This window comes from Hemibagrus wyckioides, linkage group LG20, assembly GCF_019097595.1.
Source record: "Hemibagrus wyckioides isolate EC202008001 linkage group LG20, SWU_Hwy_1.0, whole genome shotgun sequence".
NCBI classification, from domain to species: domain Eukaryota; kingdom Metazoa; phylum Chordata; class Actinopteri; order Siluriformes; family Bagridae; genus Hemibagrus; species Hemibagrus wyckioides.
In genome coordinates this window covers 6,911,660-6,930,835 of record NC_080729.1, presented here as the reverse complement: position 1 = coordinate 6,930,835, position 19,176 = coordinate 6,911,660, and the positions used below count along the sequence as shown (strand labels likewise).

Sequence of the window (19,176 nt, the reverse complement as noted above, 5' to 3'; positions counted from 1 at the left end):
AAAGCATAGTAAAATGCTACCCAGGACGGATTAACTGATTGATTGAACAGTTAAACAATAGATTTCATTAATTCATCCTATTCATCTTTACTAACAGTCTATCCAGGCCAGGGTTGTGGTGGAATTAGAGTCTATCCTGGGAATACTGGTTACGAGGCAAGAATATACCTTGGACACTCGTCTACACATGGGGCAATTTCGAGTAGTCAATCCACAATCCACAGCATGTTTTGGGAGTTGGGAGGAAGCTAGAGAACCCACAGGAAACCCACACAGACACATGGAGAATATGCAAAACAGAGCAACCCGAGCTCAAGAACGAGCTGGGTACCATGGAGCTGCTTTACTGTAAAATACTACTACATGCCTGCACAGAAAAGTATTTGGTTCCTGTGTCTAAGCTTGATATCTAACACTCAAACTATGGTCAATGCTGCCACCAAATCCAGTCACGCATTCAGTTCATCTTTAAAAACAATTCCACTGTCATTCTTAAGATACGATTTGTTCCATTCAAATCCATCCTCTACACCAGGTCTCCCAGCATTACCTCAGCAGAGTCATATGGGTCAAAGCGACCCCATGGACTCTTGGGCCTGGAAGGGCTGATGGGTGGTGGGCTGAAGGGAGGTGGCAGATCCACATATCCAGCCTGAATGTTGTGCTTGAGGTCAGACTCAACTTCCCCCTGGGCTCTGCATAGTGCAGGAAGCCTCAAATAAGTAGCCGTTCCCTCTGTGTGGGGAGTGTCATGAACTTCAGCCTCACAAGGGGCAAATAGGTGCCCCTCTCTTGCAGATTGATGTCCCATGATATTTTCCAGTTCAGAGTCCTCTGAATCTTCCTTGGTGTGGCTTGAGTTCTAGGGGGGTAGGTTGGACATGGCATGGGTTGATGATATGAGTGGTCAAGAAAGAATTGCATAAGGGGTGTAAGATTTGGGAAAACAGGGTGGGTTGGGGTGAGGGGGTGGAATTGAAGAGATGTTTTAGTGTTTAAATGTGTTAAAAGTTGAAAGAACTTTGTGATAGCAAACAAGCTTCGGGAAACAAACAATTTTTTTTGGAGCCCCTTATCTTTCTGGGGTTTTGGAGCAAATTTAGCAAGTGAAATGAATTAAATGAATCAAAGTTCAAAGAGAGTTATTAGTACTCACAACAGTCAATATACACATTTTACCGAAAAGATCAAAAAGTGCATTAGTTAAATGAGGGTTGTCCTACTCCAGATGTACAATCTTGAGAGCTTCTTAAGGCTAAGAAATGAAATGTTCTCAAATGGCCAAGTCAGTCACCTGACCTCAACCCAACAGAGCATGATTTCTATTTACTGAAGGCTGAGACAAGCAAGCAGCTACTGAAGGCAACTTAGTAAAGGCCTGGATAAAGCAAGATTAAGTTAAGTTGTCTTTATTTGTCACATATATTCTTTGTTCGCATATCCCATCCTTGGGGGTTGGGGTCAGAGCGCAGAGTCGGCCACTGAAGTAGGTGGGGTTAAGGGCATTGTTCAAGAACCCAACGGTGGCAGCTTGGTGGTGTTGAGCTTAAACCTTTACCACCCGAGCTACCACTGCCCCAAGATGGCCATGGATTCCAGACTAAAGGGAGTCATTGCCTACAAAGGATTTGCATTCGAACATTAAAAATAATCCTTAAATCTGAATATTAGTTCATCCGATTACTTTTGAGCTTGTGAAAATAAAGGGACTAGGTAAAAATTGCTGTAATTCCTAAACTGGCAAAATAACAAGAATTGTCACTGTCCAGATATTTATGACTGTAGCAAGAAGTCTGAAACAAATAACCATGATATATTGCTTCTCAAGTGTTTCCAGATATGAATCAATTCAGACGCATATTTATATTTCCAGATGCTGGATTAGACACGTTGCATTATAGCAGGTGTTGACTGAAAGTGCACACGTGGCACTAGTTCCACTGCATCCAAATCAAACTTGACAGATCCTGCGTGAAAACAGAAGTGCTGTAGATTCGACACCATGTGAAGAATGAAGTGCAAGAACATTAACTAAAGGAAGCAATTTAAAACCAAATTACATATACTCTCACAAAAGAACCTGACGCAAGCATTCTTAGAATTCTTCAGCTAATTTACTTGGTGCATCCATTAAGCGCTTCAGGTTTCGAGGTCGGTTCATACAAAAATGACCGACAGTCACTCAGGAAACTCTCATGACTGGCATTCTGTAGAGTCTAGTGGCTAGTATACAAGTTAGCGGTTAGCTGTTTATGGCTAGTGGCTTTATTTGTCAAATTACCTATGAGTCTATATGACAAACAAGTTAGCTGATAGCTAGATACAGTTAGCTGCTTTTGACGCACAGCCTATGAGTCTGTGTGAGAAATTAACAAGTTAGCTGTTAGCTAGATATAGCTAGCTGCTTTTGCTATAAGGCTTATAAGTCTGTGAGACAAATTAACAAGTTAGCTGTTAGCTAGATCATAAAACAATGTTTCAGAGACAATTTGCTGAGAACTGTAAAACTGTTGAAAATTAGCACACCATGTAGGTTATCATGCAGCGACATTGCAGGTTGTCTCCAACCAGTAATAACCTGAATATGCAGAAAATGTCAAAAATCAGGAAACTGACTCATGATGGGCAAGGAATGGCTGCCAGTACCTGCTCTTCCTCATACTTCTTTGGTTTAGGAGATGCTGGAATGGAGTCCTGGTCATCAGACTGCACACCACTGTGACAGTCTTCAATTGGTTTCCATTGCTCACTGTCCTCCATTGCCACAGGAGTTACTGTGCAGTCTGCCATCTCCAAACAGGAAGGGATATACATTTAGAGTAGGATGCAAATGGGGCAAAGGTGAAGTGAAGGTAAATGTGTAAAAGTCGCAAGTGAGTCCATTATGTCACAGCAATGTTTGGAGGATGTGACAGACAGGGAAAGAAGAAAAAACAAAATGAGCTGGTGAAAGTTATGAGGTCTGAAAGCCACAACTGGATGCTAAAAATGGTGAAGGATGCCAGAAAAAAAAGCAAATCAAGCGGCCTACTTGAGTTATGCCTGGGAGCGTACAACATTCAAAGTGGTTTTCATATGGCAAGCATTTCTAAAATATCTAAGATGATGACATATATCAACACGAGTCTGTTCGTCTAGGCCTGTCAGTGTTCATTAAACTACTTATCTTCGAAAAGCATAGAGTCTGAGCAAGTTCCTAAAATATACTATGGTGAGCACAGCAGAACCTTAAATTTACTGCAACAAATATAATTCCACAATACCCGAAATAGTCAGTACTACCATATAGAGTATGTTTTCCTTTCACCCATGAACATTTCACAAACTATGTGCAATTGAAGGAGAAAAGTCAGACTGAAACCCTAAAGGCAAAAGTATTCATCACTGAGGACAGCTGGGAATTCCATGCCAGACAGGCTTGCTTGTTCTTGATTTTGGATCATTAGCCAAAATTAGATGTAGTTTCAAAACATTGTGAGGTACAGAAACTAGAATCTACAAAGATAGCGCTCATGGTTTTTTAACAGATTCTAGTCTTCATTTGATTTGAGGATGCTGACCTGTTTCAGCCCTATGTGCTGCAAGATCGATGTGTAATCAGCTTACCAACACCAGGCTATACTGACCTAATTTCAACACAATGGTCAATAGTGTAACTACAGGCTTCCTTCATTAAAAATTATATTGAGGTAAAAAACAAACAAAAAAAAAAACATACATACATAAAGGTTTTGTTTTTCTAGTCTTAGCAAGTAATATGTGCCCTTTCTGTCAGCTGTGAACAATACCACAGTGTCTCAAGTATAGCGTCTTTAAATATTGCTCAGCCTACATTTCAGAAATAGAAAGCACTCCTTATAATCCATGATAAAGTCTCAGAGTAGGTCAAGACTGCAATGTCCTCGTTTTGGAAAATAGCTGTGTGTGGTGAATCAGAAAGAGTCAATCTCCGGAAGCAAAACACGGAAAAAGTTGGAAAGAGACATACGGACACATCATTCACTTATAAGAAGAGCTTAAATTGCTCAAAAGGCTTACCTATAGACCTCTTTAACCAGTGCTTACCTGTGAAACCTCTGTGAAACAGGATTAAACAAATGAAATTTCTTGGCTCAACAAATCCAACTCCACATACCTTGTTCAAACCCAGATACCAAACCAATGGCTGGTCTTTTATAACAGCGTGCTCTGGGTCATGATGTCCTTCAGCCTCATCGAGCTGCCCCCAGGGGACCAATCAACAGAACTCCAATCTGACCTATCCATGATGCTGTAATTGTGTGTGACATGTCAGAGTTTCTGTCAAATAATGATGCAGTAAATGACTAACTGTGACCCAGTCAAAGTGATGGGATTTTTGTTTATGTGCATTTTTAATGCTTCTAGTCACTGGTCATGCTCTAGAAATTCACAGTAATGAGTATTGCAGAAGTAAGGTAAGGAGACTGACAGTTCATTCAGCCAGCAACCTCTTACTGTAATTAAGTCTTTAACCAGCTTTTTGTGCAACTCTGCTTCTTTCCACGTAGTGGAAAATCTCACCAAAGTTACGAGCTGAGAAGGCAACATTTGAAGAGATGCATCAGAGCTCCACAGGAAAGTGGAAAGTTTCAGAGAGAAATAGATCCAACAGCAGTGCCATTATCTTTCTCTTCATCTATCGTCAGCCTCAATGACCAAAAGCTTCTAAGAAACAGATTGAATTAAAGCCCAAATATTGCTGACAGTGGTGGGGAACTATGCATAAACACCAAACCAGTCAAGAAATAACATTAGGAATAACAATTACAAAACAAATTGTCTTCCATACTAACATTATATATATAATATATATACAGTTCCTAACAACTGTCTGAGGATCCTAGAAATGAAGATAGTTGATGCATGCAATGCATGGAAGGCTAAAAAATCTGAAATGTCTCTGGGAAATTGGCAACTAAGAAGAACTGTCAACATACAACATAAATGTCAACAAGCCAGATCTGAAAATCCAAGAAAATGGACATGCTGGCCAGAAAGGCAATGCAAAACTGCCATCTCAGTCATGGCACACTATTCTACTCTGCAGCAATGCTTGCATAACCATGATCTTAACCACTTTGGCCACAATTACCAAAGGTATATTTGGAGGGAAATAAAGCAGCGTTTGATGAAAAGAATACCAATAATGCCAACTACTAAGCACTGGGGTGGATCTATTAAGGCTGTGGGGTTGTGTGGCAGCCAGGAATCACAGCATAGGTAGATGTTTGATGTTTGATGTCAGTCAAGAAAAGAAATCCACTATGAACTGTTCAAGCTGAAACGTTCAAAATGCCCCTAACTGTCCTCTTACTCAAACTTCATTGAAAATGTATAGTTACATCTCAAATGTGATTTCAGAACTAGAAGAATTCTGTAAAGAGAGTGCTCTGAATCTGCCAAAGTGGGGTGTTTAGTACTCAGTCATTACAGTGTCCAAGACTATTTTGTTAATCAAATAAAAACTAATCGTTCAAAAATCTTTGCAGAAAAAGATTTGAAAAGGGGCGCCAAAACTTTTGCATATATCATTGGTCAATTGCCTGTTTAACAGAATTCAGACACAGCAACATCCAGTGGGTTTCCAAGACTGCAACACAAATGTTACAGAAGTATTTAGTATGTGAACATCACCTCCAATCCATGCAGTATCAAATGTTCAATGTCAATCTTTGGAATTTTCTCAGCAACTTGTAGTAAAAATAACTGAAACTACTCCTGCTCCATTGAAAACTTTTCAAGAAAAGGTTTTTCCAAAACCACAAACATGTGGAATGAACCAACATTGTGGAATGAACCAACATCATGTAATGCACACACAAACATTTGTTTTACCATGAACAGTTCCAGCAGTTCACACAAAACATGATCAGAACGCAGTGCATCATTAATACGACTTATCAACCGTACACATGCAGTATCCTTTAAAGTCCATGATAACAAATTCCACCCAGTCGAGTTTGTTTCTGGGTGATTTAACGTCCTCAAAGGCTCCATTGTGTAGCTAAAGTAAGTGCTGTGAAAAGCGAGGGAGGCTGAAAGGCTGCAATCTTGGATCTCGGATGAGGTAAAGCTTGTGGTTTTTCTAGCACCGCACTAACATACAAGTAAAGAACATGCTTTTAAAATATACAGTCAAGTGTATAACAACAAAAGCCTTGACTCCTGGGAAGCCTGGATGGCACAGTTGATTTGGCAATGCTCCAGAGAGGTACTTATCTATCTTCAGTCAAAATACAAGGGAACAAGTCATGATGGGAAAAACCTTTCGAACACATGCTGGGTAAATTGTTTAGGGGAATACATTATGCAGCAGGTAAGCACTTAAGGCATAATATAAACTCCTTTGGGTTCCATTCTATTTATATTTTCTATGATTAATTGGGCAGAGAGGAATACAACCAACAGAAAATGTCAAGAGGTCGAATGGGATGTGCTGGATATAGATTACAGTTACACCCTTGACTATAAAACTTTAGAGCTTTGGTGCTAAATGTGGCTCGTAATATCATCTTCATGAGGCTGAGTAACAGGGCGAGTCTTGGGAGAGAAAGTGAGGATATCGAGCAAAAATAAAAGAAGACGTTTGACTGATCAAAGAAGGCTTGAAGAAGACTGGGAAGTAAACGTGGCCAGGAGTTTAACAAGCCATCCAAGTGGCACTGCAGACAACCGACCACAGGCTCATCCTCCAACATGCACAGTAGCATAATGTAATGTTAGCACCAAGAGCTTCACACAAAATCTGGACTTTAAGACAAGATGCTGTTAAGTTTTTAATCCACTGACTATATCAGACACCGAAAAGATCACTGTCACAATGTTTCAATATAGTTTTTGGGACTTATGAGTGGCACTCGTAAGTCCCAAGACTTATGAGTGGCGCACTCTTAAATCTGACGATTTAAGAGAGTGCTGTCTGTGCTAGAGGATGGTATTAGTCTCTGCTCAAAACAACATCCAAAGTTGTGCGTTTCTGTGAGCTCATGTATGAAGATGACTGCATCAGTTTGACAAGATGTAGTGGTTCACTTCATGTGTTTAAGACAAAGCACATGTGTGCCCTTGCCTTCAGTGACTGGTAGCTATGGTACCATAGCTGGTTGGTGTGGGGAAACTGGCAAAATAATTGGGATAATTGGGAGAAAATGGAGTGTGTAGAGTCAGTAAGATTGTAACCATAAAGGTTGTAGTCAGCTTTGTTTATGCTCACATGATTCAAATTAGTTCGATTTTATATGTGTAGCACATGTAAAGCACAAGTTTACAAAAACCCAGATATATATTTAGGTCCCTAAAAGGATCAAGCCAGATGCTGCAGTGACAAACTGTAATAAGAACTCCACTCAAAACTGACCCCAAACATTAACTCTGACATGATGCTCCAAAAAACTGCGGGTGAAACACCTGAGTCCGGCTCATCAGAGGCTGAGACACCTGCACCCAATGGAGTTTTCAGGTATCTGGGTCATTCTGAATTGCTTTGCGTTAGCAGGTCAAAGTAACTGGACTTGTGTCAGAATCTTGTGAGAAGCTACACGTGTAAACTGGAGCTGTGAATGATGCGCTTGTTCGGATCGGCACAGCAGAGCTCTTTGTGAGCCAGACCAATAAAGGGCACACTGGTTCATGTGTTCGTGTGAGTGTTAAGAACACAGGGAGCCTCTCATACGGCAACTCAGGTGCACACAACACTCTACTCTGTACTCTGCTGGTGCAAAACTTTCATGCATGTGCACATATGAAATGTCCTTTTAACGCACTCAGCATGAAATCTCCTGCAGTTGGCTTTAGACAAGCAAATGATCAGATCGGCTGAACCGTAATTATAACACGGTTACATATAAGCCACAATGAAATACAGCCAAGACAAACCACTACAGTATTATCTCCAACATCTGAAGGATAACATATCAGCAAGCAGTCGACGTATAATTCGAAACAAGCGTGCAAAATGCAAACATACCTCAGAGTCGCTGTTTACTTCAACGGTCGCTGCCATTGGCACGGCTGCACCGCCAAACAAACCGGTGAAGGCGTTATCAAGCAGTCGAGAGAACGACCACACAGAAGGCAAGTAAACATGGCCCGGTGTTCGGCTCTGTCTGTCTGTCAATCCCTCCACAATTCCTTACATGTGGTCTCATTTGCATAGACACGCCCCTAACACATGTAGCTGCAAAACTCTCTCTGTCTGTCTTCCCTCTGCTGCAGGTTTTTCCATAAAATCTGCCTGGCTTTATCAAGCCACTGTGCCCCCAGTCTGCACATATGCTATTCACGTGCAAGCGTATTTCTCACATGCAGTGGATTTCTAGAATTGTAATCATTTGTTGAAATAGGTGTGAGAGGCGTGAATCTTGCTGCTTACAATTATATTAAAACCAGTAAAATATCTCCATTGTCTGATCTCTAACCTCTTCGCACTTTTCTGATCTAACTGGTGATAAAAATGGGTCTTTCTTCTAGCCGTGCTAGGCTGCGTTTGTCACCGCCGCTGAGCTCAGTACGCAGAACCTCACAGTCCTGCCACATCTGTATGATCTAAACACAAAGATGACAACACACAACCGTTGTCCATCCACACACAACATGCATAGCTGTTAAACTCTTAATACAATCACATGGTGTATTCACAAGCTGCCTCAGGGGTTAAGTGTTTTTGTTGTAGAAGAATCCAGTTTACATCTGGGATAGATATGAGGATTATATAATGAATAAAACACTTCTTTTATATATGGGGTGTGCTGATAGAGTAGAAGGGGGAGGGGGGGGTATGGGGAAATGAAAGAATGAAAGGGAAATAAGGGGTAATGGATGGATGGATGGATAGAAATAATCAAAAGAATGAAAGTAAATAGTAAAAGAAAGAGTGAATCAAGTGAAAGAAAAAGATTGCAAAAGAAAAGGAAAGCCGATGGATGGTTGGATGGATGGAAATAGAAAATAATCAAAATAATCAAAGAAAGTACCAATGAAATTAATAGTAAAAGAAAGAGTGACAATCAAGTGAAAGAAAAAGAATGCAAATGAAAAGAGTAAGAAAGAAAGAAAGGATGGATAGATGGCTGGATGATGGAGTGAAACAGGCAATAGGGGAAGATGAAAGAATGAATTGAAAGAAATAAAGTGAAATAAAGGGCAAAGGATCTTAGATAGATAGATAGATAGATAGATAGATAGATAGATAGATAGATAGATAGATAGATAGATAGATAGATAGATAGATAGATAGATAGATAGATAGATAGATAGATAGATGAAACAATCAACCGAGTAAAAGAAAGTACGAATGAAAGTAAATAGTAAAAGAAAGAGTGACAATCAGTTGAAAGAAAAAGAATGCAAAAGAAAAGGGAGGCAAATAGTAATAAAGAAAGAAAGGATGGATAGATGGCTGGATGATGGAGTGAAACAGGAAATTGGGGAAGATCAAAGAATGAATTGAAAGAAATAAAGTGAAATAAAGGGCAAAGGATAAGATAAGATAAGATAAGATAAGATAAGATAAGATAAGATAAGATAAGATAAGATAAGATAAGATAAGATAAGATAAGATAAGATAAGATAAGATAAGATAAGATAAGATAAGATAAGATAAGATAAGATAAGAGATAGTTTAAATCCTGTAATCATTCAGGTTAAGTAGGGTATAAATAGGGCTTGGTGTCCTCATCCATATTTAGTGTTTGCTTCTGAGTTGAAAAAAATTTTAGGCCATGGAAATTTGTTCCGGAAAGTTCTTTTGCTATAGACGTTGACGGAGACATGAGAGAGGAAGCAGGTTGTCTGTAGTTATTATCAGATCAGCATATCACACATACAGCAATCCAGATGTTTTTTTTTTTAATGTACTACTTTTTAACTGAAGATTAGGGGCATGTGATTAAAGTCTCAACAGAATCCTATTCAGATACAAGACATGGCACGAGAAGACTTAAAACAGATAGGAAGATGGAGCCCCAGTATTCATTATATTCTTATACCTAAATTTTAGTGACTAATCTGTTTAAATTAAAGGAAATAAACAAGCATGTATCCACTATATATTACTGTAGATTAAAATATGGAACTAGATTATGGAGAGATAAATGTTACAGAATCGAAAGATTATAGCCAGATTGTAATGTACAGTATAGGCAGAATATGGGTCAATGACGTTTAATCGGACATCAGAAGAACAACATTTATGTTGAAGCTTCTCCTATTTACACTTAGAGCAAGACATTCCAGGTGAATTACAGTGCTTTTTATAAACAACAGGAAGAGATATCACAATGAATTTTTTCAATTAATTACTAATATTCTTACAAATATCTGCATGCTTGTCCAAAAATTAATCTGTTCATGCAAATAATGTTTTCTGTAATTCGATTAGCATGAATTTGCATACTTATGAAAACTAACATGCAGGGTCTGGGACTCAGACCCAGGGACCCAAAGGGAGAGGTGGAGGAAGTAAAAGAATGAAAGAGAAAAGTATAAAAGTGAAAAAGTGGAATAAAGAGCAAATAATCCTGAATGGTTGGATGGATGGATGGATGGATGGATGGATGAATGAGAAAGAATGAAAAGAAAGAAAGAAAGAAAGACATAGAGAAGTACATGGAAGATAGAGAGGGAGAGGTGGGGGAATTAAAAGAATAAAAGAAAAAAAGAGTGATAAATTGAAATAAAGGATGGATGGATGGATGGATAGACAGATTTAGATAGAGTCACAAGTGAAAGAAAAGCAAAAGATAGATAGATAGATAGATAGATAGATAGATAGATAGATAGATAGATAGATAGATAGATAGATAGATAGATAGATAGATAGATAGATAGATCTTGGATAGATGGGGAAGATCAAAGAATGAATTGAAAAGGAAAGTAATAAAGTGAAAAAAAGGGCAAAGAATCATGGATGGATGAATGAATGTGAAATAAAGGGTAAAGGATGAAAGAAAGAAAGAAAGAAAGAAAAATCTTAGATAGATAGATAGATAGATAGATAGATAGATAGATAGATAGATAGATAGATAGATAGATAGATAGAGTTAGTGTACACCTCCCCTGCTAGCTCAGTGAGAGTTTCATTAAATAAAGCTTGACAGGGACAATTTTGGACTCGTTTGTCATATTTGCTCACTGGTTAATGAACCAAATAGCTTCAGTTAAGAGAGAGAGAGAGATTTTGCAGGAACACGGTGTCTGGAAAGAAAACAAAAAAATCTCCTTTATACCCCAAACATAATTAGAATGCCTCTCTTATCAATGTTTACATTGGAAGGTCAGTAGGCAGTGAGCCAGAGAGCTGCAGTAGTCTCCCTGATAACAGTTACACTTAAACACACACATTCAAACACACACACACACACGTATATATTAATACATACAAACATTTAGTCACACACCCAGAGACATGCACAAACACACACAGATAGATACACAAACACACACACACACACACGTATATATTAATACATACAAACATTTAGTCACACACCCAGAGACATGCACAAACACACACACACACACACACGTATATATTAATACATACAAACATTTAGTCACACAGATAGATACACAAACACACACAGATAGATACAAAAACACACACAGATAGATACAAAAACACACACACGTATATATTAATACATACAGACATTTAGTCACACAGATAGATACACAAACACACAGATAGATACACAAACACACACAGATAGATACAAAAACACACACACACACACACACGTATATATTAATACATACAGACATTTAGTCACACAGATAGATACACAAACACACACAGATAGATACACAAACACACACACACACGTATATATTAATACATACAAACATTTAGTCACACAGATAGATACACAAACACACACAGATAGATACACAAACACACAAGCAAACAAACAGACAAGCAAACACAGACACATACACAGGTCACACACAAAGTCACACACACACAAAGTCACACACAGACATATACACAAACGCACAAGCAAATCACACGGAAGCAAACACACAGATACATACACACACAAAGTCATTCACAAACAGTCACACCCAGATATATATACACACAAACACACAAGCAAATCACACAAAAGCAAACACACACAGACATATACATACAAACACAAAGCCACTCAGAGACACACAAACACAGTCACACACAGACATACACAAACACACACACAGACATATACATACAAACACAAAGCCACTCACAGACACACAAACACAGTCACACACAGACATATACACAAACACAAGCAAACACACACACAGACATATACATACAAACACAAAGCCACTCACAGACACACAAACACAGTCACACACAGACATACAAACACAGTCACACACAGACATACAAACACACAGTCACACACAGACATACAAACACACAGTCACACACAGACATACAAACACACAGTCACACACAGACATACAAACACACAGTCACACACAGACATACAAACACACATACACAGATATATACACAAACATACAAGCAAATCACACAGAAGCAAATGCGCACACGCACACACACAGACATGCACAAACACACAAAGATATACACACAAACACACACAGTTTTCTATGCTGAGATCTGATCGGTCATCATTGCCATATTTTTATGCAAAGAATAATTTTACCTAAGAGTATTATTAGATAAGCAACCCTGAGTTTGAAAAGAAAAAGAAAAAGAAAAAGAAAAAAAACAGGGATTCAGACAGACTCTGGTGTCTAGACGATATGAAAAGTATTACTGTTTTTTTTTTTTTTCAGTCTAAGGACATGAAGGAAAGACAAGTGGACACACTGAAAAGACCCTTCTTAATTCTCTCTTCAGATTCTAGCATGTAGAACTACACAAACATAAGACTGCTTGTATATCTTTAAGAAGTCCCCTTTTCCAGATGTGCCTACACCACACACACACACACCTAACATCTGTCCAGACACAGTAGTGCTTCTGTCTAGTGGACGGTTCTTTACGATTAGTCGCTTCCATTTGCTTTCAATTAATCTTTAATTCTCCCTTATTTTCATCTTTCCTGCTCTTTTACAACACACACTGTACTCATTAGCTCACGCCACACTGCAGAGCTTTAAAGACCTCCTTCTCACACACACACACACACACACACAGACAGTTTACAGGCTGTCACATGTGTGCAAACGTTTGCACGTCCATATGTCTCCTTCACACCGGTGAAACATGGCAGCCGACGAGAGACAGCGGCTCAAAATTCTATTAATAACTCATTTCACTGCAGTTCCACAAAGAGCCAGTTGGAGAAGTTGCAGAAAGACACACACACACACACACAGCGCTCAGCCAAATTCTTTAGTCTTATCACGCAGGTCATTAGAATGCTCTGGACTATATTAGATAAATAATGATTAAATGGGGAAAAAAATTGAACAATAATTAAATCCAGGAATAAAATACATTCTACTGCTGCTGAGAGAGAGAGAGAGAGAGAGAGAGAGAGAGAGAGAGCAAAAGCAGTGAGGGGATGAAAGAGAATAGAAAAGTTTAAAAAATGAAATGGTAATAGATGTTTTATGGATGGATGGAATTAAGTAGAGAAAGAATTAAGCAAAGACAGAAGGAACAATAAAACTAAGAAAAGAGTGACAGTAAAAAAAATAAGAAAGAAAGAAAGAAAGAAAGAAAGAAAGAAAGAAAGAAAGAAAGAAAGAAAGAAAGAAAGAAAGAAAGAAAGAAAGAAAGAAAGAAACAAACAAACATCGCTCAGCCAATCATAATCAATGACCGGAACTCTACTAAGCTCCGCCCCCTCTTCGCTATTTTGATTTTACGATTTTATTCGTCATGTACACAATTATGAACAGTATACAATTTACACTGAAATAAAGCCTGGTCTACTCCTCTTTAGACTTTGCATCTAAACAAAATTTAAGAAGTTCATTTAATAAAGAATAAAAAGTACTAGAGTGTGTTACATTACGTGTAGCAGCTGTGGAATAATTTCCGATGTTTAACCAACAGTGTTCGTATATCACCCCAGTGAACCTAATGACTCCTTTTTTTCCCTTCGTTTTTTCTGCAGATCACAATGCGTACAATAGAAATAACTGGCCATACATCATTCCGTTTGGCAGAGGTGCCTTGCAAATAAACACAAGCTCCTTTTAACACTTGGAATTGGTGGAAAACCGGTTCGTTTCGATGTCTGAAAGCATTGTTGTCCCACTTCCCACATATTTGCCTACTGCTATTTTGTTATCATCGACAGCCTCTCTAGGAGCCTCAGAACAAACACTTCCTCTGCTTCCTGTCCCCATTCAGTTAGTTCCCTCTAATTGTGCAGGTTTAATGTTCCTGTTGAAATTAGCTGCGACTAAGGAGCTTTTCGACTTCCTTTGGATTTGGAGTCGAGTGAACGATGGCTTGTGTGGGCTCTGCTGATGAAGCACTTCTCCGTGTGGGCCGAACAGACACTGTTGCAGATGAACTCGGGGTGATGCGTGGTTACAGCAGGCCTGTGGCGTATATATATATTTTACATTTACAGCACTGCTGCTGCAGGTTGTATGCTTTACACTAAAGAGGATCCATCTTCCTTAATATATTTAGTGCACAATAACTAACAGATTAATCACTAAATGTTTTACTCGGGCTTAGTGCAGTTATCAAGGTGAGATTTGTAGTATTAACCTTTAATATTCATAATAGGGATCATACATGTGCTTGATGTACTGAGAAAGAAACTCAAGACTCAATTTTCTTTTTTGTTTCAGTCATCCATTCATTTTCTGAACCACTCGTACTACACAGACAGACTCGGGACACAAGACTGGGGACATCCTGAACAGGGTGCTTGCACACAGAGCAGAGGCAGGAATTGAACCCACAAGCCCAGAGGTGCTAGGCAAACCAGAGACTCTAACCACGAGACCAAATAAACCCCTGCACTGCAATTCCTGTGAATGCAATGCAAACTCAGCTCTGCACTTATTCAAGAGGTAAAGTAACTTGTGTGTGCGATTTTTTTTTTTATCCAATGACATTATTACTTTCCACAACACACGTGTATCATGGGTAGCAGGGGACACAGAAGAGTTGAGATGCCTTACTGCTCATAATAACACCAAAATCCAATATGATTGGGTTCTCCATGTGTGTGTGAACACAAATGCACTGAGGTTCAATAGAATCAAGTGAGACTGAAACCAGAGCAGCGCTGCCGGGAACAATCACACTCAAATTCAGCAAAGGTGACCAGTGGAAGAACCATCTCAGATCAATAAAGTTAAAATGATATAGTTGTATCCATAACACAGGTGTATTTAATTCATCAGCCTATTCTAAATTGTCTTGCTGGTCCAAACACTAATAATATCCTCATATACACTTAATATTGGATGGACACACACACACACACACACACACACAGATCCATAACTACATTTTGTAGCAATATCACACTGACTCGCTTGGCTGAGTTGGGGATTTGGTCTGCAGGCCTGTAGCTGGATATTACTTCATATAATAATAATGATAATTCTTATTACTCACGATGTAAAAGCCTGAAAGTGAAAAGGCTTAAACCTAGCTTTTTTTCTGTGAAGAAAGTTAAAAAATTCCCAAAGCGTTTCCTGTCTGACCTAATAGTAAAATAATGGTCTAGAACTGGAGTCTTGGATCCTGGTCTCTGGCCATGTCATTTGTACTTGGACTTGTAAATATGTGGTTTATCTCAACAGAGAGTTTGTAACAATAATATAAGTAATTACCTCTATTAAACATAGCCACAAGGGTTTTCCTCAAAACTGATTAGGATGCTTTCAATTTTGATCTTGAATCGCTCTCATTGTCATTTGGAGTCAATCTTGCTCCAGCTTCCTTAAGACTCGATCTTGACTTGGATTCGACAATGGCAGGCTTGATTACAGCTCTCAAGCAAAGTATCAGTGATTTAGAACCCAGCAGTAAGCACGAATTATCTGCATTATCTCACCCGTTATTTTCTTTCATTATTCAGATTTTTCTCTGCAGTGACATCCAAGATTTCATTCAGGCTTTGTGTTTCAATCCAGCAGAGCTCATGAACTATAGGAATCACCTTCATGCACAGTATGAATGCAGACATGTATGCAACCTTGCATGACACCTCATATCCATCATATGTTCACGTTATTGCAGAAAACTGATTATTTCTATACTATATTTTTAGGGCAATATATTGATATAAATGTTAATATTGTGATACAGTATGTAAAATTTTTTGAAGGATCGCAGGTATTGTGGTACATTTTTACCACAGTACAAATACAGGAAATCAATAATATTTGGCTCATTTGTGTAATTATTTTACACCAGATCAGTTGAGGGTTAAGGCCCTGGATCAAGGGATTTGAATCGGTAGACCAACAAGTCCCGAAGCACTGATATGACACCACTTCACACTTTAGTACTAATCTGTGTAAGTGTAACACATTGTTAGTACATTGTCAATTGTGTTTTGAGGTTTTCTCAGCTGCCAAAACCAGGCAAAAACCTGAAACATGACTAACATGCTAATTATTTTTATTACTAAAAAGTATTCAAATTTTATTCTGAAGATATAAAAGTCAAAAGTATTTGAATATATTGCGTTTTCTCTATTGTAATACGATTTTTTTGTATCATCACTCACTTTTAGTACTGACCTTCTTCAAGCAATGAGACAAATTAATAAGTTAATCTATTAAACAGGTGTACTAAAAAGAACAAAAAATAAATAAGGAACGCTTAAACTGATATTTAAATGTTAATATGCAACACAAAAATCGTTTATTAAAATTTGTTATCTGAAATTAAATTTCTAAGGAAACGTCTTAAACTCTGCTCCGTTAATATCCTCTAGGGACAAATGCAAACACATTAAAATAAGAAAAAACTGTTATGTTACTCTACTGTTAAGAGATTAACGGCAAAAAAAAAAAAAGTGTGTGCTGACAGGAGACCTCCAAATCGCAGAACCCCAGTGCAATAACATCCTCTGAAACTTGTGTGGTGAAAAGATATTAATTTACGGTGCTTATTTTATGCTATTTTGGTCGTATCCAATGTGAAGGCAAGGCTTAAGCAAACACTGCTTTATGGAGACTTGGATGGCTACCAAAAGTACAGTTAGCTGAGCTACATACAAAAGAATGTTGTGCGATATAAATAATTGCACCCAGTAGTATGCCTTTAAAAGTGTGGCACTCAAATAAATCACAGGATGGAGGGGAATCTCTAATAAGCCGTTTAGAATAATGAACAGGAACTCAGCCATTCATGCAGCTGCACTCTCACTTTCATCATCTGCAAGGTTCCAAAGGAAACCAGGGATTATTCTGTCTATTGCTTTTCAATGGGCCTAAAGTTACTGTAAAGGTGGAATTTCTTTTCACTCAGGAACAAAGAACAGTGGGGGGGTTCCGAGCTTTGGGGAGCAAAGCGATGACTGCAGGCTCTACCTGAGATGAAAACAATAGAATTAGACATAACAACTGGGGCATGCTTGAAATAGCAATCTGATTGTGGCCTTTGAACACGTCTCCATGTCCCTGAATGGGATCATAAACATTGTAGGTACACAAGTTCTTTTAAAAGCTAAGTCAAATCAAAATGGGTGACATGATATCAGCATTAGGATGGATTTTAGTTCTTTGGTGTGGCTAAGCACTTACTGTTGTAAAGAAAAGGACACATTAACCGATGTAGGAAGCGCAATATGATTTTTGCGTCTAATTGGCTGCCAGTATTAAAAGAAAAATTCACCATGAACTTAAAATTGATCTTTATAATATTTTCACTTCATGATGAAATTCTTTGTTCCCTTTTTTCATTGGCATGTTGCTCTATTTTTAGGATTTCTATTTTACCCACAATGCCAATCTGACTACAAACTGATATACTGACAATGGTCTTCATGGGAATTAGCCCTAAAGAAACCAGTGCAGCCCCGCTGTACTCCATTAGTCTGTAACATTAAAAGAGGAATGCAGCACCAATGTATAAATTTTAGGGCTGTCAATCGATTAAAATATTTAATCGCATGATTGTCATGAGTTAACGAGAGTTAACGCACACTCTCTCTCTCTCTGCCTGCCTGTTTTCCGTCTTTGTTTATCCGCCGGTTCTACTTCTTTGCCGGTTCCTCCGAGTGCCGCAGCACACTTACGCTCATCCAAAATGCTCTCATTACTTCAGACACGTCATGACGTTTATCCCAAGCCAATACGAAACGAGACGCCACCCCTCCAGTCACCCGTCGTTTGTCTGTATGTGTATTCGGAGCCAGTGAGCAGCAGACTTTTTAAATTATTTACAAAATTACAAAAACTGCATTAACGCGCGATAAAATAATTGTCGGCGTTAATGAATTAATGCGATAATAACGCGTTAACTTCCCCAGCCCTAATATATGTAATTTCACTATATTAAATTACTTTTAATTTAATTTAAAAGTTTCCATCAAATTATTTTTGTCTTTTTATTTTCTTCACTACAGTGGAGCAAACAATAAAAATATAAAAAGTAATTAAAAAACATCTGGTCTATTTTCAGAGGCTAAGCACTACTTCTACATTTTGGTTTATAAAAATAAAAAAAAATTATAAAAATATAAAAAATGAAAAGAAAAATCTGGTCTGCTTTTAGAGGCTATTTTAGAGCCAACACAGTAGTCATGCTAGTTAGCATTAGCAGTTTACTAACTAGCATTTTTGGCTGCTTTGAGCAACAGGTGCTACTTCTACCTTATGGTTTATAAAAATAAAAGAATAAATAAAAATATTTAAAAAAAAATGTTAAAAAAAAAAAAAATTTAAAGAAAATTCTGGTCTGTTTCTAGAGGCTATTTTAGAGTTAACACAGCAGTCATGCTAGTTAGCAGTAGCACTTTATTTTTGCTACTGTGGGAATATATACTCGATATGCAGAAATCTTCAAAATGGAAGAAAAACATACTGTGTCTATATACGATACTCTACCTCAAGCTAACATGAGGTAACCTGACAGGATTTCACATTCATAAATGTGTAGAACCTTCTCTATTAGCAAGTCTGCTAACTAACATAAGCCAACCTCGCTGACTCACATGAAATTCTAACACTACACCTACTCAAAAACATAATGAATTTATGGATTCA

The 19,176-nt window shown here is 38.1% G+C and overlaps 1 protein-coding gene and 1 long non-coding RNA gene across 5 annotated transcripts in view; one reads left to right on the top strand and one right to left on the bottom strand.

Moving 5' to 3' along the window:
• Positions 1 to 19,176, bottom strand: part of septin4b (septin 4b) — a 59,721-nt gene that overhangs the window by 11,902 nt on the left and 28,643 nt on the right. The window contains exons 1-3 of one of the 4 annotated variants that reach the window (XM_058418502.1): positions 7,988 to 8,422; positions 2,647 to 2,790; positions 551 to 862 (exon numbers count right to left, since the gene is read on the bottom strand). The exons of 1 other annotated variant lie outside the window; for it this stretch is intronic. In XM_058418502.1, the coding sequence (XP_058274485.1) occupies positions 551 to 862; positions 2,647 to 2,790; positions 7,988 to 8,023 (492 nt within the window). In that variant the 5' untranslated portion in view covers positions 8,024 to 8,422. Of the gene's footprint in view, positions 1 to 550; positions 863 to 2,646; positions 2,791 to 7,987; positions 8,423 to 19,176 lie in introns of those variants that run through there. 2 more of the 4 variants (XM_058418503.1, XM_058418506.1) reach the window with 2 other exon arrangements.
• LOC131370920 (uncharacterized) overlaps positions 1 to 19,176 on the top strand; it is a 35,603-nt gene that overhangs the window by 5,057 nt on the left and 11,370 nt on the right. The window contains exon 2 of the long non-coding RNA XR_009207473.1: positions 14,794 to 15,018. This is a non-coding gene — a long non-coding RNA (uncharacterized LOC131370920). The remainder of the gene's footprint in view (positions 1 to 14,793; positions 15,019 to 19,176) is intronic.